The sequence below is a fragment of the Lactuca virosa genome, chromosome 1 (assembly GCF_052849685.1).
Source record: "Lactuca virosa cultivar CGN04683 chromosome 1, Lactuca_virosa_CGN04683_v6, whole genome shotgun sequence".
Taxonomy (NCBI): Eukaryota; Viridiplantae; Streptophyta; class Magnoliopsida; order Asterales; family Asteraceae; genus Lactuca; species Lactuca virosa.
Genome location: NC_136426.1, coordinates 124,204,261 through 124,228,806, shown reverse-complemented (window position 1 = coordinate 124,228,806; position 24,546 = coordinate 124,204,261). Strand labels below are relative to the sequence as shown.

Here is a 24,546-nt window from a genome sequence, read left to right as displayed (position 1 = left end):
GGTACCGTCTGCACTTTAGCACCTTTCACGTCTCCCAGATGCGGAAATGCTTGGTAGACGACTCTGCAGTGAAACCTCTCGAGGAAATTCAGGTGGATGATAGCCTGAATTACATCGAACGACCGATAGCCATTCTAGATAGGAAGACGAAGGTGCTGAGGAACAAGGAAGTAGAGCTGGTGAAGGCGCAGTGGCAGCACCGCAAAGGCTCGGAATGGACTTGGGAGCCGGAGGATGAGATTAGAGAGCACTACCCCGAGTTATTTTCAGCAGCGGCAACGGACTTCAAGGACGAAGTCTAATTCAAGTGGAGGAGATTTGTAGCATCCGGGATTTTCCAGGTATTATTATTGATCATCTTAATTGAAGTATGGGATGGTTTGGTTTGGGATTTGACCCTTGGGCTTTATTAGAGGTCTGAGAAAGCTTCGTACGTGGGGCGTACATTGCCATGTACGCCCAGCGTACTCGTGAGAGTGAACCGCGGAGGCCATGCACGTACGCCCAGCGTACCAGGAGTACGCCCAGCATACGTGTGCAGCTCCTTAAACCCTAAAATTTAGGGTTTACTCCCTAGATAAAGAACATTACTCCTGTTTGTTCAGCCTCCCTTCACCCTTATACAACCTCCACGAAAACCCTAGCCTACTTTTGTGTGTCCTTGTGATTTGGAAGCCATTTGAGAGTATTTTGGTGTAGTTTTGGTGCTTTGGAAGAGAAAGGAACTTGAAGAAGGAGCAAGGTTCCACCAAGAGCTTGTAGATCCAGAAGATTAGCACCATTTCTGACTTATTTGACGTATCAAGTTCCAACCTTGGCCATTATATTCTTAGATTTGTTTATGGGGGTGTTTAAGGTTACTTTTGGACTCCATTGTTGAGGCTTCTTGCATCTTAATAATTTCATACCATAATAGCTGTCCCTTGGTGGTTAAGCCACAACCATGCAAGTGTTAGTGGGTCTTAAAGTTTGTTAAAAGGACCAAAATCATGTTTTGACCCCAACCATGCATGCAAGCACATAAAGTTCGTGACTTTATGGTTTAGGAGGTCTTAAAGGACCTGGATCTGCGTTTTAGACGTAAGGACTTAACGGATTAAATCATGAACGAAGTCCCAAAGAAGTTGGCTAGTACGCTGGGCGTACTCCCTTGTACGCCGCGTGTACTGGGTCAACTCCCCGTTCTGGTCAAGACCAGCGTACGCTGGGCGTACGTGCCAAGTACGTCGCGCGTACGCATGCTGAATGAATGTCTTGGGCTTTTGGTGTAACGCCCCGATTCTCGAATACCAAATTATGGTTATAAATTCTCACGAATTCAAGATCTGCTCGACGAGTTGGTTGCCTGACTCATCGAGTAGTAGCGGGTTTGGGCCACATGTTTAAGTGACCAACTCGCCGAGTCGGAAGAGTGACTCGACGAGTTGGAGCTGGAGGGTGAAACCCTAATTTCCGTGGTTTGGTGCACCCTATTTAAGGGATCATTGGCCTCCCTTAGTTCCTTTACAGCCTCTTGAGAGTCCAGAAACCCTAATTCGTGTGTGTGCTCCATATTAGTGTAAATTTCAAGCTTGGAAAGAAGACCTTGATGCAAGAAGCTTGAAGATCAAGAAGTTGGAGGCAAGAACGTTTGTGGATCTGAAGTCTATCTCAACTACCTTCATTTGAGGTATCAATTCATAATCTTGGCCTCATTCCTTTCTAGGTCTATTTGGATGAAGTTTAGGGCTTCTTGGCTTGGTTATGAAGCTATTCTTAGGTATGAGCTCAGATCTGAAGTTGTAACTTCAGATTTGAACTCTCTTTGATTTGTAAGTCCATAAAGCTATCAGCATTGGCAAGTATGAACCCCTCCTTAAGTGTAAAACCAAATTTCAAGCTTGGTTTTGGCATTTTGAGTCATTAGAGCCTTGCATGCACGTGAAGTTTGCAACTTTACGTGATAAGCATGCATTGGGAAGTTGGATCTGCAGTGTGGAGCCTTAGCATGGCTTGAAAAGCATTTGTATGGATGAAGGACTGAAGGGACTCGGCGAGTCGCATGGTAGACTCGGCGAGTCATATGAAGATGGTCATGAACTCGACGCGTTGGATGAACAACTCGGCGAGTCCGATGAAGATTGCCTTGGACTCGGCGAGTGGCATTGTGACTCGGCGAGTTGGCAATTTATGCAAGGAACTCGGCGAGTAGCTGAGGGTACTCGACTAGTTGAGGTCAACATGGACTGTTGACCTTGATAGTTGACTTTGACTTTGACCAAGGGTTGACCGTTTTGACTTTTGAGGATAATTGGTAAGCGGGTATTTATGAATTGGATCATTGATGGTTATAGGTGTTGGAGTTTGGGGAAGTGTTTCGGGAGCGTGATTTCGTGGTTCAGTCCGGCATTGCAATGTGAGTTATCCTCACTATATCAACAGGGTCTACGGCACCAAGGCCGGCCCTTTATCGGATTTGTATCCGGGTATTTGCATGATATGCTTACTGATCTGTAGATCTGCGTCCTGGTAGTTAGGACGGTATTATGTTTAGTGACCTGGTTTAGGTCGATATCCTGGTATATAGGATGATGCTATGTTAGTGACCGGTTAGGTCGGTATCCTGGTTATAGGATGTTGCTATGCTATATGATCTGTTAGATCGGTTTGTTTGCCTATAGACTGTTATGTGATTATCTGTTATATGTGCACATGTTATTGGTTTGGGGAAAGGGTTGAGGCAGGTCCTGCTATGTGCAGTAGGCCAATTTGATGATTGTCCTCAGCAATCCAGGCATGATGGCTTTTGAACGTTCACACTGTAACATCCCAAAATTTAGAGCCAAAAATTTCATTTTTGAATAAGTAATTATAAAAGCCAGTAGTATGAAACATCAATAGTGTCAACTCATTTCATAATCAAAAACCAGTATTTCAAATAACCCAAAACATGTCATAGAAAAGTAATATCATTGTACAACTCCCAAAGATCTCATAATGCGGAAATCATAGTGTGATGCACTGCGATCATGTCAGCTCCTTTCCTTTTGAAGAAGAAGTACCTGAAACCAAAACTGAAAACCGTAAGCACGGAGTTTAGTGAGTTCCCCCATCATACCACATACCATACGATAAACATACTACCTAGCATATTCGGGTGTTGGCCTACCCCTTCGGTCTCTTTCAACCGGTAACCGCCTAGCATATCAGGGTGCTAGCCTACCCCTTCTGTCTCTTTCAACCGGTAACTGCCTAGCATATTTGGGTGCTGGCCTACCCCTTCGGTCTCTTTCAACCGGTTACGGGGTCTACTTCACCCCTACCACTACCACGTAATAGTATAACATACAAGCACATAAATCTCAACAGATAGGGGCAAACCAGACAATTATCACAAAGACAATCATCTCTACTGTAAACAACTACTAGTGGATCGACATCGGTGCCTTCGACCCACTTATACTAAGAAGGTAACTCACCTCACACTGTTGGAGTTCACTGTAAGAAATCCTCAGCTGCTGCCTTGGCAACTCCTCAAACTATCAATACCAGAACCATATAAAATCTTAGTTAATAGGCCAAAACCCTCAAGTTTGGCCCAAGGTTAAACTTGGTTAAAAGTCAATGGTCAACGGAAGTCAAAGTCAACAAATCAAACTTCAGGTTGAATACGCCCGGCGTACTCAGCTCGTACGCATGGCGTACTTACCAACCAGAATCGGGACCCCATACGAGTACGCGCAGCGTACTCGAAGGTACGCCCGATGTACCCGGCCAAATGGCACTTTTCCATTAAGTGCTTAATCTCTTAAGTCCTTTCATCCAACACTTAGAGCTAGTCCCACAACATCATTCTAAGTCATAAAGTTTCCACCTTTATGACTTTCCATGTCTAGAAAAGGTCCAAAAGCAAAAAACCTTAATTTGTTAATCCATTAAGACATCATGATACTCTCATGGAAGGTATAGAAGGATCAAGATTATATTATTATGGATCCTAAAAGCTCCATAATGGATAAAGTTTCCAACTTTATCCATTAGAATGGTCCAAATCACCAAGATCTAGCATTTAAGCATCAAATGGGACCAAAAGTGCATCTTTTTCAACTTAATCCATTAAGTCCAAGTCTCAAACCCTCAGATCTGAATCACAATGATGTTTACATGGATAAAGTTTCCAACTTTATTCATAACAAGGTCACAAACTTTCAAGATCTAAACTTTATGCACTAAAATGACCAAAAGCTCATAACATCCAAAACTAGCTAGATCTAACAAATGCATCATCAAGATTCAAACTTTATACCTCTAGAAGATAGATCAAGGTGAACAAAGTCCAGATCTACAAGCTCCAATGCAACCAACACTTCTACAAGAAGTTCCTTCTTTTCCAAGGTGCACCCTTCATACTCCAAAGCACTCAAAATCACCTTCTTTTAGCTCACAAGGTTCATCTTGTTGGATTAATGTCTAAGTCCATAACTATATTTGGTATGTACTTGACCCGACCCGACATGGTCCATTTGGGTTGCACTTCACCGGCATAATTTATATGGATAGTCTTTTGAGAATAGTATATTTATGATTTATATTAATATATTATAAGTTCTAATATACTAATATGGAATCATATTATTTAATTAGTATTGATCAAGAATTAATTTAGAATTAATTAAGTGATCAAAAAGAACTAATTAAATATGGACTCTTATATATATGGAATGGGCCAAGTTCATTTAGGTTGGGCTAAGCTTTCATGGATGGTCCATGGAGCTTTTAACCCATGGATCCTATGTAAATGAAAGGTCATGGGTATTAGGGTTTACATGGATGTAACCCTAATCCTCCATAATATATAAAGGGGTCCTTGGCTCACAAAATTGGCACAAGTGTGTGAAAATAAGAGTGGGCCGATTTTAGTGTGCATACATATTCTCTCAAGTTCTTCCAAGGTGTTTTGGTGATTTGTGATTCCATTTGAGGCTTCCACACTATTTGGGCTAAGCTCTTAAAGCTTGAAGACATCAAGCTACATCAAAAGGTATGTCATCTAACTAGAACTTTGTAGTATAGGTGCTTCATAATATGCTAGTTAGGATGAAACCTTGGAATAGTTAATATTTGCATGTATAATAGAGAAAACATAGATCCAATGTTTATAGGGTTGCATGTACACCATAGGAGTGTTAGAATGCTCAAAACCCAACACATCTAAGGTTAGTATTTCATGAAAGGGGTGTTGGAGGGGTGGAGGCTGAGAATGGAGTGGGTTTGGGGGAATTAAGGAGCTTAAATAGGGCTTAAACCACGAAAATAGGGTTTGAGCACTGATTGCGTACGTGTACTCCTGGTATGCTCAGCGTACTCAGGATTCCATTATTACGCCCAGCGTACACCTTTTTTTACGCCCAACGTACTCAGCTTGGCCCAAAACCACCCAAACTTCAAACGGTCATAACTTCTTCGTTATAACTCCGTTTTCGACGTTCTTTATATTCACGGAAAGGTATTGAGGAGCTCTACAACCTTATCTAATTAATTTTAACTTAAAACACATCGAACTAAAATCCATAATTCATAAAAGAAGTCTGAAACACTACATTCTCATTTTACCCTTTGACTCCAAAGTGCAAACCAAACTATTAGGTCACATATCTACATTACCCACATCCAAATGGGCCTAAATCTTACATTTTTAAAGGCCCTAATCCTTATGATGATCGCTCTTCAGGCCGCAACCTCAAATTAGGAATCGATTCGGAACAGGGCGTTACACACACATTAAACCATCATACCACCCACTAAAGCGACACTTGGATCCCTTCAAAAATAAAAAAAAAAGGCTAATACAGATCTTAACATGCAATAGGAGAATAATGATGAAAATACAAAATCCATTTGTTTATTTCAGTAGGTCATCCCCAGAAACGTCGACTTGGGTTTTTGTTGGTCCATGAAGTGTGGACAATAGCCATTTTACCACATAAACACAACACCACTATCAATTTCTTCGGATGAAAGCGTGAATAGTGATTGTGTTAGGGCTTGTGAAGAAGACAACAAGGGGATAAAAGCTTGAAGACCATAGTACCATCGATCTTATAAGAGGGTTTTATTAATTGAATAAAATGAGTAAAACAGGGAATGATGAAAATACCCTCCCTTTGACAAGTCAAATGGATGGTAACGGGGGAAAAGTAACTGCAGTTAAGGTTTTGAACGAAAGTGACAACAAAATGTAAACCTTTGAACCATGAGTGTTAGCTCAAACCTTTTTGGCTCAAAGTGACAATTTCCACCTAACCACATGGACCATTCTTGCAATTTTGTCTAATAGAAAAGAGATATAAGGTTACTCTACATATGGAAAAAGCTCCTCTAACTAAGCACATAAAATGGACACATGTTACCACTTATTAATTATTTATGAATAAATTGTCTCGCACTTTAATTAATATTAACTAGATAGGTAACCCCGCGTTGCGGGGTCCGGATTTGTAAAAAAAATTTTGGTCCTAACCAAATTAACAGTATGTAGGGATAGTTTTGTCCAGAACTGTTAAAAAAAAATTAACTATAAAAACAGTATGTAAGGATAGTTTCATCCAAAATTGTTAAATTCAAATTGTTTTTATGTATAAAAACATTATGCAGGGGCATTTCAATCCAAAACTGTTAAAATCAAAAAAAAAATTTAGCTATAAAATAGTATGCAGGGGCAGTTTGGTCCAAAATTGTTAAAATGGATTTTTTTTTTTAAGCTTAAAAACAGTATGCAGGGGCAGTTTGTTCCAAAAAACTTAAAATCAAATTTCTTTTAAGTATAGAAAAAGTATGCAAGGAAAGCTTTTCCATGACTTGTAGAAGACTTCTTTGACTTGAAACAATCCACTGAGAGTATTCATCCTGAAGGAATAAGAATGAGATTAATTTTAATATAAAGTTTGATTTAATGAGATTATGAAAGAAATTTCCAAACCTTGTCAGCTGGAGATGCAAGAAATTTGAGTCGTTTGGATTCTGTGTGATCAGTAGCATGAGCAGCAAGATCAATCAAAGCAGGCTGAAATAAATATGGAAACATTGGTTAAGTTTAGCTATTGTTGCAATAAATCCAGACAAAGGGTAAAATGGGCATATACTATTATTCAAATACAAAAGGTAACTGTGTTCGTTTATTCAAGACTTGCTCGGGACGGATGTCATATATGCACTTTATGGGTCAGTTTTATTGTCAGTTGTATTTAAGTTTAATTCCAGAGAAAAGGGTAAAATGGGCATTAATTGTTTGCTCACACAGTTCATTTGGTTCAACAACATGATCTATCCATAAATGTTCAATTACGGGCTATTTTTAGCTATTGTCATTTATTTTTCACTGTAATTTCAAACAAATGGTAAAATGGTCATTTTTTGTTATTCAACTCCAGCAAAAAAAAATTCCCTGATTTCGCATATGCCAAAGAATTTACTTATCCAACCTATATGTATACATGTTCATCAATATCAAAAGAAGACACAATTGAATTTGTCAATAATGGTGCATAAATTTCGAGTCTGTATGCATGTGTGTGTGATCCCACAAGCAAACAATCCATATGAGCATTTCAAAATGGTTTTAAAAGTAAACTATGGATCCTCTTCGACACTTCATCCCTCTATTTTTGTCTGGTCATCAGGTTAACACGTCGGTTGACATAGATCCCTCACCATAATATTTTTCCCATATGTATAATCTTGGCCAAACTTTTTATTTTAACCAATTTTATAAAAAAAAATCACAAATATTCAACAATTGTTTTCCAATTTTTTATAATTTTTTCAAAACATAATTTTTACATCCTCTGCATGATTTTTTTTTTAAATATTTTTCCATTTTCATAAATAAGTTTTTTATTTTTTTTATTTGTATACATTTTCATTTTTCATGCTAGAATTATAGTCACACGCAAAAAACCTTATTATTATTTTTTTTACATAAGAGTGGATAATATTAGTTTTCAAAACCCAGAAATACATTCTTTTATATAATTAAATATAATATTAATTACTATAAATTATGTATGCTATATTATAGTGACACAATTTTTGCAGAACATGGCGTACTACCTCTATTCTGTTTATTTTTTTTTTCGAACAGTTACTACTTCTAGTTTTTTAATAATTGAGAATGCCTTTACTTGTAAATCATTTTTTAATATATAAGGAGGGTGTTTTTGTCTTTTAATAATAAACGATGAATGGAATTAAAATTCCTTCTACACATTTATAAGAACGGGGTGACAAATCCAAAAGAATCTAACACAACATGCCCGTGATGGAATATTGAATTCCAATTTCAAAGGATTCCATCGGAATCGGAATCCACCAACAAAACACAATCTCAGATAAATGATATGATGATTTTACCTGACTTTTCTTTGTTGGAATTGTGGTGTTTCTACCAATGATCTTAGTGAAGATCCCACCAAGTGTCTCAATATGAAGAGAAAGAAGAGTGACATCAAGAAGAAACAACTCTTTAAAATCAGCACAAAGAATTCCACATTCAAATGTTGCAATTAAGTATCTACTTTCAATTAATAATGAACAAAAAAAACATCAAGTTTTGAGTTTTAAAACTGCAGAACCTGAAATGTTTGTTTAGCTGCTAATACAGGTACAGTCACCTTTCATAGGATTTGAGTTTTCGGTTTAATTCCTGCACAACCCAACCAACAACAAATTAGATTAATTACCAGCTATAGAAATCATTTCCTCCTACTAATTTCTCACTTGGGATTGACGATAACACCAGCATTATCTGCATTAACAAAAATAGAGGTTCATAAAACAATCATCAAGATTGATATAGAGAGTGAAGAAGATGTTGTAATTGTTGAAATAAAAGGTGATAAGAGAAAACCTTTAGAGGATTATTCAACACACTAACCCTGACCATCCTCTTCTTGATTCGATTCAGGCTCACCAAGAAAATCAATCCTAAACCAAAAAAATGTAAGAAACATTAAAGCAGCGTGCGCGAAATAAGTGTTGAACAACAAACAGTAAATACTAACCTACTAATAAGAAGATCGATTATACAGGAGGAGAATTTGACATCTCTGAACATTATGGAGATAGGATACAGAATCAAAGAGGTAAACAAAACGGTCCATGACCGGCTTTGATGCAACATACCATGTCTTATACTCCATCTCAATGCCATCTGTTGTTTATCCCTATCTTATTCCACCTTTCTCTCAGCAGAAACAAACAAAGCAAAGAAGTGAAACAACAAACCCTAAAAAACCCAAATACAATAATTAAAAAAAAAAAAAAAACACATAAACAAAGCTGATGGGAGAAATCAAGACTTCACATCGCGAAACGCTGCATAACCCACAAAAATGAAAGAACTTAAAGTCAAATTTTGCAATTTCAAGAAAGCCCAGATGGAACTGAACATTAACCTGATGAGTTTGAAGTAGGACCCAACGTTCCTCATGTACACAGAAATTTCGGAGGAGTCGGAGGAGAAGAACCGACCCAAAATCGGTAGTGGTTCACCGGTGATGCTCTGCAACTCAGCTGTCATAAACCATCGTCAGTTATGGTGGTGCTAGAAGTAATGTGATAGGGTTTTTTTAGATAATGGCGTATTGGTTTTGGTGCCTAAAATTTCTAGAATTAAACCAGATGTGGATGCAATTTAAAAGAAATCATCTTCTTCTATTAGTGTATTAGCTGCAGCATCGAAGAACATAATTATGAAATTAACTTATTTCCAGAATCACAGTGTTCTTCTGCATAATTTTAGGGCCAGGCGTCAGGCTTTGATAAAAAGAACCTGATAATTTGTGCCACCAGTAGCAGCGTCGCCGGTGTACGCTGTTGCTTAATCACCCTATGTCACAGAAGAAGAGAAAATATCTTTCAAAAAAAAACAAAAATAACTAAAGATATTCGATGGATTTTGAAAGTCGTAACCTTAGCGGCGACGGTCGACAATCAGCAAGCTGACCGGTGGTACCGGTGCATCATTTTTCGCCCCTCTCTCAGTCGATTGCAAGTATTATTGTACCGCCGGAAGCAGTAACTGATGCTTCATGATCCGGTGAGAGAGAGCAGAAGCTGACCTCGGCAACGCCTCCCCCCCCCCCGCCACCGGTAATACGCCTCCGTCCTGAGGCCGTTTCGACCATTCAACGAAGATCCGTCGCGAGCAGAAGCTGACCGGTGAGAGAGAGCAGAAGCTGACCTCGGCAACGCCTCCCCCCCCCCCGCCACCGGTAATACGCCTCCGTCCTGAGGCCGTTTCGACCATTCAACGAAGATCCGTCGCGATTTCGGATTTGGGAGAGATCCTGTATTGATAAGGCGGTGAAAGTGGAAGATAAGGCAGAACCGGTGGGGGAGACGTGGAATGTTCAGTTACTGCTTAATAATTTAAAGACCAAATTGTCAATACCACAAACTTTAGTGCCAAAAATCTGAACCACTCAAAATATAAAAACTTATGGACCATTTTTAAAAAAAAATCAGAATGTTCACTATTCATAAAGATGGTCATCTTTAATATATATATATATATATATATATATATATATATATATATATATATATATATAAAAGAATGGTGAGTTTCATTTTCCCTTTCATTTTCCCAAAATAAATCCATTCTGATTTTCCGTAAAACAATTTGATATATCTAATTTCAATCACCTTAACTAAGTAATTCATATATGGATACAATAATTTTAATCAGGGCTCATGAAAAAAATATTGAAAAAAATAATGATAGGCAAATTATATGGACCATCACTTTTGAATTATATTTATTTTAGATTGATAGTTTTTAAATTGTGTTTTATTTTTTTTAACTTATGTTTGATATTTGGTATTAAAAGTTAAAATTATAATTGATTTATATGATATTATTGATAACCCGACCCGATATATAACCAAATCTTTTCGACTATTTTATTTATCATCCCAATAAATTATTCCCTTTGGTTAAATAACATATTCATATATTTGACATAATCAACTATTAAAAACAAAACTAGACATTTATTAAACACAACTAATACTAACATATAGAAATCTCACTATATTTTCCTACACTTCCGTCAACACTCAAAACATACAAAAAGAACCTAGTGTACTAAGAAGGAAAAAATATATAAAAAGAAACAAGAAAGTTATTTTATATGCTTTTTACTCTCATAGGACCAACTTATATAGAGTGCATACTTACTTCACCAATCCTATTAAGTACATAGGACCAACTTATATAGAGAATACTTATTTCACCAATTCTATGAAGTACCCGATGTGAGACTCAAAGACATAAACTAATATATACAACACATTTGTATTACTAGTATATTTGTATCTAGGAAAGAGTACAATCAGTAACTGCAATAGTACAGCCAGCAACAGCATCATCCATAGTTTCAACCTATTCATTTTTGCCCTTGAACTTTATTTAATCTTCACAGCTATCCTTCAACTTTACTAGATATGACTCCAACAGCAACATTTTTTGATTACTTCAACCTACAACGAAACACACCAAATTAGGTAGTCTACTTCATAAAATTCCAAGTTTATGATTGAATCGTATTAAGAAATAAACATATTTCTCAACATCAACCTACATATATAGCAGAGTAACTAGAGATCAATAACTGGTAACAGAGAAAGAGCATGGACATGGAGGTTCGGCCACGTCAATTACTCCTTCAAGCATCTGGATGACCTTCCTCATGGTTGGCCTCAAGGATGAGTTCTCTTGTACACACCACAGGCCAACCATTACAAAAGTTGCAAGTTTTTCGTAGCCATCTAATGCCTCCAGATCGTTCTCAATAAATGTATCCAGTCAACCTTCTTGATAGCAATCCCATGCAAGATCAGTTAAAACCGCCATCCCTTCATTATCACTCTCAAAAGCCAAGCTCTTTCGGCATGAAACGATCTCTAGCAGCAACACACCAAAGCTATAGACATCAACCTTTACTGTAACAGGCATGTTCCTAAACCATTCAGGAGCAACATATCCTTTTGTTCCTCTTATTCCAGTGTTCGTATGACTTTGATTAATCATCAAAAGTTTTGCCAATCCAAAGTCAGAAATCTTAGCATTGAAGTAGTCATCAAGAAGTATATTCTGAGGCTTTATGTCACAGTGAATGATTTGGGTGCTACATTCTTCATGAAGGTATACAAGTCCCTTACCAATCCCAACAGCAATATAACTCCTCTGTCTCCATGTAGGTCTTGTGTCCCCAAAAAGGAACATCGCCAAAGTGCCATTTCTCATGTACTCATAAATCAATAGCCGCTGATCACCATCATCGCAATACCCAAGAAGTTGCACTAAATTTTTATGATGAGTTTTCGCAATGCTGTCAACCTCGGTTTTGAATTCCTTTTCACCATCATGAACCACTGTATTCAACTTCTTCACTGCCACCATCTTTTTCCCTATCACACCTTTATAGACTATCCCGAAAGCCCCCTTTCCCAATTCATCCTTGAACCCATAGGTAGCTTCAACTAGTTCTTGATATGTAAAATGAGGCAGATTGGTTTCAACTGCTTTACTAATTGGATATGTGTTTCTGGGCTTCTTTTTGTAGATTACAAAAAAAACCCACACAAATCACACCAATCAATACAAAGATTACAAACACAGACGTACCTAAAAGGACCGATACCACAAGTATCAAACTTCTTTTATCTTTTCTTTCTCTGGGAAGCCGATGAGGGTTTTGAAAAGGACCATCAGCTATCCGGTATTTCACGAACGCCTTCACGTTATCTGTAGCACCCATAATCTCATTAGAGAGTGGAAGTCTCTTCTTCCAGCATTTGGCGTCCCTGTATATTGCAACAGCACAAAAACAATCTTCCAAGCAGATACTTTTGCAGGTCTGTTCACTACTTGGATCCAAGTTTCCATAGTCTGAAAATACCCAATCAGTATTATTCAGCTCGATGAAACCAAGTACGTCTCCTCCATTATCAGACTTACCTTCATGATAACAGCTTGGAGTAAAATCTGGCTTGCAATCACCATTTGGATCATCTGGATTAACAACTGAGAACCCCTGTGGACATTTATAGTTTGGCCGCCCATCTTGGAGGTTGCAAACATTGTTAAACCCACAAGCTCCACTATCTATAAGCCCACGGATGTCCTCACATATGTTATCTGGTATATACAATACAACTTCCCAGCTTGCATTGCCAGTAGAATTCTGAGGGTAGTTATTGTCTAAGGACCCCATCAGAATCGAGAGTAGCCCTGTGATAATAATCTCCAGAAGGAACTGAGCCTCTTCGAGTAAGATACAATGTTAACACGCTGTCGCGCACGTATTAAACAAATAAATTTATTACTGCTGGTTGCACTAAAAATATAGCACAGGGAAGCAGGGTCGAATCCTCAGGGACACAGCCTAAAAGTCAATGTCTTTTCGCATCAGACACATCTAGTCAAGAAACAGAATATAAAAGGGGGGTTTTTGATTAAAACTAATAACTAGAAATGCAGTGATAATAAAGTAAACGAAAATCAATAATAAAAATGGTTTCGGCTCTGCTGTGACTTTCCTAGTCATGCAATCAACATTGACCTGGTTATTTGAAATGCGTTCTATCTAAGCTGGTACTGAGAAAAACTAACAAGCTCTAGTAATTTATCTTTTACCTTATTTAGTTAACCAAAACAAGCTCTTCAATTAACCCTAACTTTTTACTGTCTAATCAAACAAGCTCTTAATTAAGATCAGAAAAGTTGCATTAAGTTCTTTGTAAAATTCCCAGCAATACCCAATACTTCTCACAAGCTCGGAAGCGTAAAGGTATGATTTTTACAGTTTATAATAAAGTCAAATCCCAAACACGGAACCGATTTATTACTTGTTACTTATTACCAATTAATTAGAACAATTACAGATTCTATTAACTGATTAACTGGAATGATAAAACCCTAGCTAGGTGATCAGACTAACAAGAATTCAAATCAAACATTCATTAAGCTCAAAACTGAAGAATCTAGATAGAAACACAAATCAAAAACCAGATCTAATGATCAATCACATGAAAAGTACTTGTCTTTGCAGAACTGAAAACTAGGGTTTAGCCAGACATGGCTAAAATCTGATCTAAAACAATAAAAAGAAACATTAAACTACTAAATCTTACTAAACTAAACGTAGGAGATGATCCACAGTCTTCAGATCTCCAGAAATTGATGAAATCGGAGAAGAAACACCTCCAAAATCGTATTTTCGTCGTCTGGTACCTCTGGAATCGCCAACTTAGGTTACTGGAAGGTTATCAGGGTATATTTATACGTCCAGCAGCAAAAACGACGCACCTGCGATCGCATGTATCAAAGCTGTGATCGCAGGTTTTGAAGAAAACGCGTCTGGTGCCTTTTTAATGAAGTAGGATGCTATTTTGACACTTTTTGGCCAACCTAAGATCACATGTACACAACCTGCGATCGCAGGTATTGAGTTTTCACTCCCAGATGAATTTTGGGCACAAAAGAACCTCGAAGGCAACCTGCAACCAAACCTGCGATCGCAAAAATGGTCACCTACGATCGCAAGGAGACAACCTGCGATCACAGGTTGTGCCTATGACGTCCGAAATTTCATCTACTTTTCAGATCATTTTGAATCGCGTCAATCGGAGTTACGGTTCTCGAGATATGGTCAAAATACTGACAGGGGGTCAAAGCTGCCAGAAACATCCTTTTAACCGTAGATTGTAGATTCTTTCTTTGTGTGATCAATTCGATCGAATGTTTCTTGACCAAAGCATCTTCCAAACATTCCTCAACATACTCCATAAGTCCCAAGCTCCATTTTAAGCTCCAAACACGCATCCAACTGCTCCCAAAGCACTGCTCCACTCGAACTATCTGAAAGTGACATAAAAACATGAGCAGTATGAGAATTCTAACGAAAGACATGAGCTGAACATTATTTATCTAAATGACATGCAAATGTACAAAATATGATGCTAAAATGATGATAAAAACTACCCTATAAGATGCATAAAATGGCATTTAACATACAACCTTTCGCCATTTCTTCTCAAAATATACATGTATCTCATTGCATCAAAGATCACTCGTTCGCCAGAATTTGTTGAGTTGGAGTCATCACTAGTACCACTACGATAGTAATCAACTAAAGGATTACCTGAAAGTATATTTTGAGTATTAAGAAGAAGATTTCCATCTTGAAGCAGACGTAACTGGAATCGTCCACCAGAGAAGTTTGTTGCACTGATTATTGAATTCATCCCTCCACCTCTCTCTATAACCTGACTAGGCAACAGTGTGTCTGCCGGATAATCAAAACTATCCCATATCTTGCGAGAATTGCTACCAAAAATTACCAAGTTACCTGTATCATTCATAAAACCTGATGCAACAGCGGAAATGGACCCAGATCTCCATACTTGTGTACCCTGAGGATCAGTGAGTACGAGTCCACTTTCACGAAGTAGCTCAACTTTGGATCCTCTAGGCACCATTCGACCTTCTTTTGGATACCAAATGATCGTCTTGTCACTTGTCAGGTATCTTGTCATACCATATGGATAATAAGAAATTATCGCTCCCTTGAACTTGATGGAACCCAAAGGCAAATTCACCAGAAGATGAAAGCCATGGTTTGACATCGGTTGTGGCGGTGAGTGATGCACCAACAGATACAGAACTCGTTTTCTGCTGTGCAGCTATGAAACGTGGGAAAATAGTTAGCAAGACGAGACGCAGTAGGATTAGAGCCATATGTAATTAGTGGAATGATAGGCAACATTGAGGAAATTAGGATGTAATAAATAATAAAATCATTGCTTAAAGGTCAATAGAAAAATGATGGACAACAATGAAGAAATGAGGATTTAATGAATAATAAGATCGTTGTTTTAAGGTCAATAGAAAGACTGCAACAAGTCTCTTGTGGATCCTTTCCTCGTAATGACAATTGTTGACCATTTCCTTTGATTTTTCTTTGGTGTCATGTCAACAACGGAACAACAAAAAATCTAAAAAAAAAAAAAATACACGGCAGGATACATACAATCAGCAAACTTGAAAGGCGTTTTGATTTCATAATGTTTAAAAAAAGGGAAAAGGGAAAAAGGATAACCACAAAAACATAAAAAAACCGAGATGTTATATATATATATATATATATATATATATATATATATATATATATATATATATAAGCTAGGTTATTTTGTTTCTTACATTTATTGTGTGCTAGAATGCACCAATAGAAATTTAGTAAATTAAATAATTATTTAATTAAATAAATATAAATATTAAATGATTTCCATAATTATATGTATATTAAATGATATCCATAAATATAATTCTCTTTTTATGAAAACTAATTAAATCCGTCATTAATGTCAGCAATAACATTCTTTCAGAATGAATTCGCATCTAGGTTTTTATATATGAGTTCATATTTTGTTTAAGGACTCACTCACTTAAAATACAATAAAGTTGAATGGAATATGAAGAACGAGAGTGTATTCTACTAGAATACACTCTCATTTTGCTGGAATACACTCTCATTCTTCTAGATATGAATTAATTCTGAAAGAATATTATTGTTGACATTAATGACGAATTTAATTAGTTTCCATAAAAATGAGTTATAAGTATGGATAGCATTTAATATACATATAATTAATACTAAATTCCTATTGGTGCATTCTAACACACAATAGATGTGAGAAACATTTGAACCTACCACTCTCTCTCTCTCTCTCTCTCTCTCTCTATATATATATATATATATATATATATATATATATATATATATATAATGATCATATTTTATATATTTACTATTGTATACGATAATAAAGTATTTTATAAAAGTATCTTTTCGAAATTACATAATCTACAAAAGTGAATTTTTACATCTTGAAAAAAGGTTGATACCGGCAACTCTAACTGGGCCCTCCTAACCCCAGCCTCCAAGGGGCGAATTGGACGGGCGCTTAATGGCTCACACAACGGTTGTGGCTAACGGAGAGGCCAGGGTTTGAACCACCGACTTGTGTGATCTCTTGCTATTGTGCAACCCTTGTGCTAGAAAACCAGCAAGGCGCGAATCCGGCTAACATCTTTTCCAATATTTGTGGTTTCATTGGTGTCGATTCACGAAATCTTCATCTAGTCTATCTCTCGCCGTTCTCTAATTTCTCTCCCGGTTACAGCCGCACTCACACTGTCACACAAAGATACTATTCCTTCCTAACCCTAATGATACCTATATACGATGATTACAAAGTCGTATACGTTACGTAAATATGCGAGAAACGGAAGATAAACCAAACTTCTGTCCCATCGACGTTTATAACACAAAGTTACAACTTTGGTCTCTGTGTTATACTGATTGCTCCATTATCACTCCAACAACATTTCTTTTTATATGTGTTATACTCTTAGTTCCATTCCCCCCCCCCCCCCCCCCGAACTCCTATAATTTCATGTGTTTTATTTTAATTAACTAGGTGTCAGACTCATGTATTACATGAGTTAAATAAAAAATTAAATATCAAAATGTAAACATTAAGTATTTTTTAAAATTAAATTTTAAAATAAGAAAGGAAAAAACATATTTATTATATTTAATACTTTACTTATATAACTATATGTATTATTTGGCTTTTTAAATTTAAAAATTAAAAAACATACAAATTGACATGTGAATATTATTTATTTTTAAAATACCATAAAATGACAAATGTCAAAATTTATAAGAGATTGACATGTGACAAAATGAATATTCATTTATTAAAGTAGATTTAAGACTTACATTGTATTGTAGCTCCCTTTATAACATCTTAACCACTTTAGTTTAAATTAACTATCACATAAATTCCATCACTAACTTAATTGTATTTTTCTCTTTATGGTTTAATTAAAACTTTATAATTCACTTAAGTGGCACATAAATCCTTATTTTATTTTGTTTATTTCATTTTAAAACTTTATTATAACATAAATAAATTTAAGCAGAACTATCTATGTAACGGAAAACTAACCTCATTGACGAATGAATTTTCAGGTCGTTACAGTTTAGTCAGTTGCATGTGTTGTCGGATTGTTTGTGTGTCTATTTGTTATATTTGTCGACATATTTCATAGCGAGTTGATGGTGGTTATCTTTTGTGCGGTAGGCCAAGATACTCATGCGGGCCAACGCTATGCTAAAAGCTAGGTGCAGACTAGCTTTATGCTAAAGACAATAGGGCGAACCAGTCGTGGACTGAAAGACAATGTTTGTATGCTTGCATGTATATTGTGGTGTATTGTATGCTTGCATGTATATTGCGTGTCACCTCGGTCACAATCGAGGTTTGGTACTATTCACCATTTAACATTCATAACAAAAAAAACTTACCTTTGGCGACGACAAAAAACATCGCAATTGATGGCTAAAGTCATCGCTATTACCTCATACCTAATACTCAATTGTCGTTGCACTTAATGTCGTCTCTAATAAGTGTCGTCGCTAAAAGCCTCAGACGTCGCTATTAGCATCGTCTCTATTGATATTTTGGCCACGGTCGAAGTTTTTTCGACAAGGCTCCTCGGAGGCAGGCTTCGTCGCAATTGGTGCACGACGTCGTTAAATGTGTCGCTGCTAATACTTTTTTTTAAACGATTTATATATGATATTTGTTTATATATTATAAAATACATATTTAATAGAAATACAAAAATCAATACATACCACATTACATAAAACATCAAATAACATAAAACAATACATACCACATTATATAAAACATAAAATACCACAATACATAAACTATCTAATAAATCCAAAATAACATCATCCATAACATAATATATATATATATATATATATATATATATATATATATATATATATATATATATATATATATATATATAACATTCCTAATTTGGTATGTTTCACTTTTAGCCCTTTAATGCAAAATCTTTATCTTTTGGTCCCTAGCTGGTACCAGTGGCGGAGGCAATATATAACAAGTGGGGTGCATGGCCCCACTTGATGGTGGGCCCATCCTAATTTTTAATAGAAAAATATATTTTTTTTATAGAATTATATAGTGACACTCCACTTAAAAACCTTGGACACCATTGTTTTTGCTTAAAAAACCTTAACAAGACCTCAAATTTAAGATTTTTTTTTCTTATTTTTCTTATTTTCAATATTTTTATCATGACCCCGGTTAATGTTTGCTTTGGATCCGCCGGCTAGTACGCGGGGCGTACTATGAGTACACTTAGGATACTAGGGTACTAGAGGGTTTTTAAGAGGTTGATCACCTATACGGTATTTAATGAACGCCTTAACATTAGCTGAAGCAACCTTCCTCCCGTTAGAGAGTGGAAGCTTCTTCTTCCAACATTGGGTGTCCCTATATATTGCAACAGCACAGAAACAATCTTCCAAGCAGGAACTTTTACAGGTCTGTTCATTACTCGGGTTCATGTGCATGTAGTCTGAAAATGGCCAATCAATATTATGGAGCTCGATGAAATCAAACATGTCTCCCCCATTATTGGAGTCAACTTCATCACATGTTGGAGTGAAATCAGGCTTGCAATCACCACTGGGTCTATTTGGATCAAGCAATGAGAAACCCTGTGGGCATTCACAGTTTGGCCGGTTACCATCAAAACCGCAAACGTTGTTAAACCCACAAGCTCCAGTGTTCGAAGGATCATTTATATCCACACATATGTTATCTGGCACGAACCATATAACTTCCCAATTTGTATTGGAGGTGGGATTCTTGGGGATGTAATATTGACGAAAAACCCCATCAGAGTCTAGAGTAGCTCTGTGATAATAATCTCCAGAAGGAAATGAGTCTCTTGGAGTAAGATCAAATCGTTGGCCATTTCTTCTCAATATATACATGTATCCCGCTGCATCGAAGATCACTTGTTCACCGGAATTTGTTGAATTGGAGGGATCGTAAGTGCCACTGATATAGTAAGCACCGTAAGCATTTCCGGAAAGTGTATCTCGAGTGTTAAGAACAAGATTCCCATCTTGAAGCAGACGTAACTGGAATCGTCCACCAGAGAAGTTTGTTGCACTGATTGTTGAATTCATCCCTCCACCTGTCTTCATAACCTGAGTAGGCAACAGGGTGTTTGCTGGAAAATCAAAACTACCCCATAAGATGCGAGAATTGCTACCAAAAACCACGAAGTTACCTGTATCATTCATAAAACCTGATGCAACACCGGAAATGGATCCAGATCTCCATACCTCTCTGCCCTGAGGATCCGTGAGTACGAGTCCACTTTCACCAAGTAGCTCAACTTTGGATCCTGTAGGCACCATCCGACCATCTTCTGGATACCAGACGATGGTCTTGTCAAGTATCTTCTCGTACCATATGGATAACAAGAAATTATCGGTCCCTTGAACTTGTTGGAACCCAAAGGCAAATTCACCGGAAGATGAAAGCCATGGTTTAAGATTGGATGTGGCTGTGAGTGATGCACCAACAGATACAGAACCATCATTCTGTTGTGCAGCTACTAAACGTAGGACAATAGTTAGGAAGACGAGTCGCAATTGGGCTGGAGCCATATGAAATTAGTGGAATGATGGACAACAATGATGAAATGAGGATGTAATGAATAATAAGATGTTGCTTTAAGGTCAACAGAAAGACTTTTTGAGTCTACAAATAATGCAAAAAGTCTCATGTGGGCAGAAAATACAGATTGGTCTTTATGGTTCCTTTCCTTGTAATGACAATTGTTGACCATTTCCTTTGATTTTTCTTTGGTATCATGTCAATCAAAGGAAACCCACATACACGGCAGGAAACATACAATGATACAATCAGCCAACCGGAAAGAAGACGTAAAATTAAACAATGACCTTTTCTTGCATAGTGCATATGTGATGTTATTTTTCAAAATAATACAAACGTTTTGCAATTTCAGAATGTTTGAGAAAAAGATGAACACAAAAATATCAAAAAGTTGAGATGTTCCATATAAAATGATCATATTTTATATATTTATTATAAGATAATAATAATAATATATTTAATAGCTAGATGTATTTTTTTGAAATTATATAATTTACGAAACTGAATTTTTACATAAGAAATGATTTCGTAAATAGTTTACAAAAATTTTTATTAGTAAAATTACTTTAGTGACAGGTCAAATTAAATAATATAATTAATATCTTGTAAAGAGATTAATATTTTTTGAAATTATAGACATGGTAAGGGTGTTTGAGATTGTTTATTTAAGTTTTGTTTTTATAAAATTGTTTATTATTTTATGTAGTGCCAATTTAAAAAATAATAATAATAATAATTGTATTCGTGTATGCGGTGGAAAGAACCTATAAGTTGAACCATCATTTTTTCAAATGTTTGGATTATTTATGTGGTGGAAAAATGGTATAACCTAATAACTCATTTAAAAAAATTGTTTAGATTAACTTTTTTATATATATATATATATATATATATATATATATATATATATATATATATATATATATATATATATAAAAAAGCATTTAGCCTCAAATGCTAAATTTTAAAATGCTAAATTTTAAAAGGTATAACCCTTAATACATCAGCCACACCTATTTTATGCATTGCAGAAAAATGAAATCTTATTTAGTTAAAATTAAACAAACATTCCCTAAATTCAGCCAATTGAATTGGTCAAAGAGGCATTCATCACGTTCCTCCAATAATTCCCCAATATTTCGCCCATTTTGTTATAATAATCGAATTTTGAGTTCTAGCTTCTCCTATCCAATCTCGCCTCCTTTTCCTATATATCGTGTCTCGCCTCCCTTATGCTCCCCCGTTCACCATAAACCCTACAGTCCACTGCCGCCACCACTTAATCCTACCGTCATGTCGACCCTTTGTAAGTTGTACTACCTCCATTGGATGGTTCACTTCCAAGCCTCTCTTCTTCTCCCGTTTGCTATCACATATAAACTTGAAATAGGTATCTCTCCTATTTCTGGTTTTTAATCACATACAAACACACACTTCTATTTTGCACAAGATTTAACATTTAATTTAATTTATTGAACTGATTTTGTTCTGCTATTGAATTGATTGTTGGTCTGCTATCAACCTGATTTTGCACAAGATTTTCGTCAGCTTTCGAATGATTACTTGATTTTGAATTGATGATTGGTCTGCACCATCTATCTCTCTTCCTCCCTCTTTATCTTTTTTTTAAAACCATTACCCTTCTTCTCTATCACTCTCTAGACCACCGTATGTTCACCACCACAAAAACTGCACCACCTCCTTTAGTAACATGCTACTCTCAGCCTCGTCATGGTTATGGTATGTCTATCTCCTTTTAAATACCACATTTAAGAAATTAAAGGTATTTTGTTTTTTGATTTTGTGATTTTTGATCAGGTATGTTACAAGCTTCTTTCTCCAGAACCACCATCAGCAACGGGTAAGAATTCCTTTTTAGATATCTTTTTTTTTTATGTTTATTAGTTCGATTAAGCAACTTTAGACACATTCACTCTTTATTTAGATTGAATGTGAGATGTCACTGAGCAAAAATCATTACCTGGATTGTTCGTTATTTCACAACTCAGGTATATCATCTTCTTGTGGATATATTTGTAGGAATTTCATCATTTGTCCTAAACGTCTTATGATATAACAAAACTGAACTGTATCATTTGTACTATACTTTCTCAGGTTTACAAGTTTGTAAATCAAGAGATATTATGACAATTGTTTTTCAATATGGGAAATTATGTTAATTTAACTTTGTACATCAAGTTTCAGTTTATAGGATTTTTTTTAGATACTACTAATTACATGCGTGTGGCTTGTGCATGATCAACTAAAGTTGAAGTTGATGGTTTGGGTTTTTCACTCTAATCTTGCATAGTATCTTTTCCTTTTCTTTTCTTAAATCTTGCTTTGATCTTGGTTCCCTTTTTTTAGCTCTATACAACTTGTGATGGCTAAGGAAAGTATGCTAAAGGGATTATGTCAAATGACCAAACCACTAAGTTGTAAGAGAGCAGCTCCAAGGGAACAGGAGCACCAGGGGCAAAAACGTCCAAAACAGGAAAAAAAAATAGAAAACCACCATAAGAGACCTTAGCAAAAGACAACCAACCAAAAGGAGAAACAGTCTGGAAAGGCAAATACATTATACAGAGAACACCAATTCCCCAATCAATATAAAGTGCAAGGGGCAAAATTGTCGAAAACCCCAAAAAATCTAAGCCACATATGTACGAATGTTAATAGTTAGTTACTTGGAAGATCTTGATTGATGTAATTATAGGTTGTGGGGAAATCAAAGAAGGGGGAAATGATACAATTGTGATTTTTTTTCAAAAATGGTGATGTGTGTCTTGATTGGCCAGCAGACATTAACTAATATAGACTCTCCAGCACCAAAATCAAGTCTTTTCCATTTTTCAGGCTTAAAGACAGTAGTTTTAAGGTAAAATATCTACAAAACTAAAATTTTGGTATTATAAACCACAAAAAACTACCATATTAAAGCTTAAAAAATGTCATTTTAGATGGTAAGAATATGTCGTTTTTAAGCTAAAAATCTGCCAGTTTAAAGCTTACAAAACTGTCATTTTCAAGCTTTAAAACCTGTCAATTTGAAGCTCATAAAGATGTCATTCTGAAAGGTTAAAAATCTGTCATTTTTAAGCTAAAAATCCGTCATTTTAATGCTTACAAAACTGTCATTTTAAAGCTTAGAAACTATCAATTTAAAGCTTGTAAAGCTGCCATTTTAAATGTCATTCGAAAGCTAACAAATCCGCCATTTTATAAATTAAAAAACTCTCATTTAATTGTTATTTCATGTAGAAAATACATTGTTGTTTAATGCAGAAAATAAAAGTGCATTGCTATTTCATGCAAAAAGTACATTACTATGTATTGTGATTATATTCTTTTTCATCTTAGCTTTGTTGTTCTTTAAAGTGATTTAACATTTTAAAGGTTATATAGATGAAATGGCAGCAAAGGGTTGATGTGGAAAAAATGTTTCAACATCACTTTATTGCGATTTGTTATATATTTTGGGGATTTGGGGTGAATTATTTTTGTTTATTACATCTTATATGATTAGTACTATTTATAAAAATTTGAAAAATATATCAAATTGTTGGAATGCCATCAAATAAAATATATATTATTTGTTATTGCTTTAAGAATAAACTGTTACAAAAATACTTATACCTTAGAAATTCCAATGGAAAAGTCATTATCTTTTTTCTTTTTTTTTTTCTTTTTTTGTTTTGGCCAAAAAGAGCATGTTAAAAGTCCAAGTTTTTCATTAATTTTTTTTCTTATATTTAAGTATCTTATTTACCCTTCAATATTAAGATAAATGATAAAAGAACTTTTCTTACTTAGGATTTTTACTATAAAGTCCATAAAAAGATATATCATCTAATGGCTATCATGCTATTATTTTTAATATTAATCGACTAAAAATTCTCAAACATTTTTCGTTGAAAA

At 35.7% G+C, this 24,546-nt stretch overlaps 1 protein-coding gene, 2 long non-coding RNA genes and 1 pseudogene across 7 annotated transcripts; 1 reads left to right on the top strand and 3 right to left on the bottom strand.

The window, feature by feature from the left end:
- Positions 1–6,713: 6,713 nt before the first annotated feature.
- Positions 6,714–10,360, bottom strand: LOC145157666 (uncharacterized). Of its 3 annotated transcripts, none has more exons than XR_013737200.1 (10): positions 9,949–10,360; positions 9,809–9,865; positions 9,432–9,549; positions 9,039–9,351; positions 8,885–8,961; positions 8,755–8,782; positions 8,610–8,680; positions 8,389–8,498; positions 6,959–7,042; positions 6,714–6,885 (listed from the first exon to the last, which is right to left on the bottom strand). It is a non-coding gene; the product is annotated as an uncharacterized LOC145157666 (long non-coding RNA). The 3 variants fall into 3 exon arrangements; XR_013737201.1 differs by having other exon boundaries at positions 8,389–8,454; XR_013737199.1 differs by having other exon boundaries at positions 8,389–8,680.
- A 1,284-nt stretch (positions 10,361–11,644) lies between these two features.
- On the bottom strand, positions 11,645–15,781 carry LOC145120006 (G-type lectin S-receptor-like serine/threonine-protein kinase RLK1; annotated as a pseudogene).
- A 3,256-nt stretch (positions 15,782–19,037) lies between these two features.
- Positions 19,038–20,721, bottom strand: LOC145157658 (G-type lectin S-receptor-like serine/threonine-protein kinase LECRK3). The gene has a single exon (XM_079076670.1). The coding sequence runs from the start codon at positions 20,616–20,618 to the stop codon at positions 19,302–19,304; it is 1,317 nt and encodes a 438-aa protein (XP_078932796.1). The 5' UTR covers positions 20,619–20,721; the 3' UTR covers positions 19,038–19,301.
- Positions 20,722–21,777: 1,056 nt separating this feature from the next.
- On the top strand, positions 21,778–23,400 carry LOC145157649 (uncharacterized). Of its 3 annotated transcripts, XR_013737197.1 has the most exons (5): positions 21,778–22,018; positions 22,166–22,368; positions 22,447–22,489; positions 22,574–22,637; positions 22,996–23,400. It is a non-coding gene; the product is annotated as an uncharacterized LOC145157649 (long non-coding RNA). The 3 variants fall into 3 exon arrangements; XR_013737196.1 differs by having other exon boundaries at positions 21,778–22,368; XR_013737198.1 differs by having other exon boundaries at positions 21,778–22,368; positions 22,744–23,400.
- Positions 23,401–24,546: the final 1,146 nt, after the last annotated feature.